Source organism: Mesitornis unicolor, unplaced genomic scaffold (genome assembly GCF_000695765.1).
Source record: "Mesitornis unicolor isolate BGI_N332 unplaced genomic scaffold, ASM69576v1 scaffold6500, whole genome shotgun sequence".
Taxonomy (NCBI): domain Eukaryota; kingdom Metazoa; phylum Chordata; class Aves; order Mesitornithiformes; family Mesitornithidae; genus Mesitornis; species Mesitornis unicolor.
Genome location: NW_010156131.1, coordinates 600 through 2,322, shown reverse-complemented (window position 1 = coordinate 2,322; position 1,723 = coordinate 600). Strand labels below are relative to the sequence as shown.

Below are 1,723 nucleotides of genomic sequence, written 5' to 3'. Positions count from 1 at the left end.
CCATGGAGGTGACCTCAGTGGTGGTGGCTCTGGTGGTGGAGAAGACGGTGGAGGTGACATCTGTGGAGGTGACAGCACTGGAGATGTCTCCAGTGGTGGAGAAGGAGGTGGAGGTGTCATCTGAGGTGGTGGAAGCTGCTGTGGGGGTCTCCTCTGTAGGGGTGACAGCGCTGGAGGTGGCCTCAGTGGTGGAGAAGGAGGTGGAGGAGTCAACTGAGGTGGTTGTGGATCCCATGGAGGTGACGTCTGTGGAGGTGACATCAGGGGAGGTGGCTCCAGAGGTGGAGAAGGAGGTGGAGGTGGCATCTGAGGTGGTGGAGGCTGCTGTGGGGGTCCCCTCCGTGGAGGAGATGGTGCTGGAGGTGGCTGCAGTGGTGGTGAAGGAGGTGGTGGCATCTTCTGAGGTGGTGGACGATGTCGTGGAGCTCCCCTCTGTGGAGATCCCAGGGCTGGAGGTGGCTCCAGTGGTGGAGAAGGAACTGGAGGTGACATCTGAGGGGGGGGGGGAGTGGGGGAGGTGGTTCCAGTGGTGGAGAAGGAGGTGGAGGTGACATCTGAGGTGGTGACAGCGGTGGAGGTGTCGCCAGTGGAGGAGGTGGTGGTGGTGTCCTCTGGGGTGGTGGGAGCGGCTGTGGAGGTGACGTCTGTGGAGGTGACACCATCGGAGGTGGCTGCGGTGGTGGAGAAGGAGGTGGAGGTGACATCTGAGGTGGTGGAGGCTTCTGTAGACGTCCCCTGTGTGGAGGTGACAGAGCTGGAGGTGGCCTCAGTGGTCAAGATGGAGGTGGAGGAGTCACCTGAGGTGGCTGTGGGTGCCATGGAGGTGACGTCTGTGGGGGTGACAGCAGTGGGGGTGGCTCCAGAGGTGGAGGAGGCCATGGTGGCATCTTCTGAGGTGGTGGGTGATGTCATGGAGGTCCCCTCTGTGGAGATTCCAGGGCTGGAGGTGGCCTCAGTGGTGGAGATGGAGGTGGAGAAGTCAACTGAGGTGGTGGGAGATGTTGTGGAGGTCACATCCATGGAGGTGACAGAGCTGGAGGTGGCTTCAGTGGTGGAGAAGGAAGTGGAGGAGTCCCCTGGGGTGGTCATGGAGGCCGTGGCGGTGACATCCATGGAGGTGACAGAGCTGGAGGTGTCTCCAGTGGTGAAGGAGGTGCTCAGTGCTCAAGAAGGAGGTGGAGGAGTCAGCTGAGGTGGTTGTGGAAGCCATGGAGGGGACGTCTGTGGGGGTGTCTCCAGTGGTGAAGGAGGTGGTGGCATCTTGTGGGGTGGTGGAAGCAGCTGTGGTCACCTCAGTGGAGGTGGCAGTGGTGGAGAAAGAGGTGGAGGAGTCTCCTGAGGTGGTCATGGAGGCCATGGAGGTCCCCTCTGTAGGGGTGACACTGCTGGGGGTGGCTGCAGTGGTGGAGAAGGAGGTGGAGGTGACATCTGAGGTGGTTGGGGATGATGTGGAGGTGACGTCTGTGGAGGTGGAAGCTGTGGAGTAGGATTCAGTGGTGGAGAAGGAGGTGGAGGTGACATCTGAGGTGGTTGGGGATGATGTGGAGGTGACGTCTGTGGAGGTGGAAGCTGTGGAGTAGGATTCAGTGGTGGAGAAGGAGGTGGAGGTGACATCTGAGGTGGTTGGGGATGATGTGGAGGTGACGTCTGTGGAGGTGGAAGCTGTGGAGTAGGATTCAGTGGTGGAGAAGGAGGTGGAGGTGACATCTGAGGTGGTCCCCTC

The 1,723-nt window shown here is 60.7% G+C and overlaps 1 protein-coding gene across 1 annotated transcript; it reads right to left on the bottom strand.

The window, feature by feature from the left end:
- Positions 1-13: 13 nt before the first annotated feature.
- Positions 14-1,158, bottom strand: LOC104537113 (cell wall protein DAN4-like; the record flags this gene model as incomplete). Its single annotated transcript, XM_010179941.1, has 2 exons — positions 14-246; positions 585-1,158. Coding segments are annotated over 2 exons (807 nt in total), but the record flags the coding sequence as incomplete, so codon positions are not given.
- Positions 1,159-1,723: the final 565 nt, after the last annotated feature.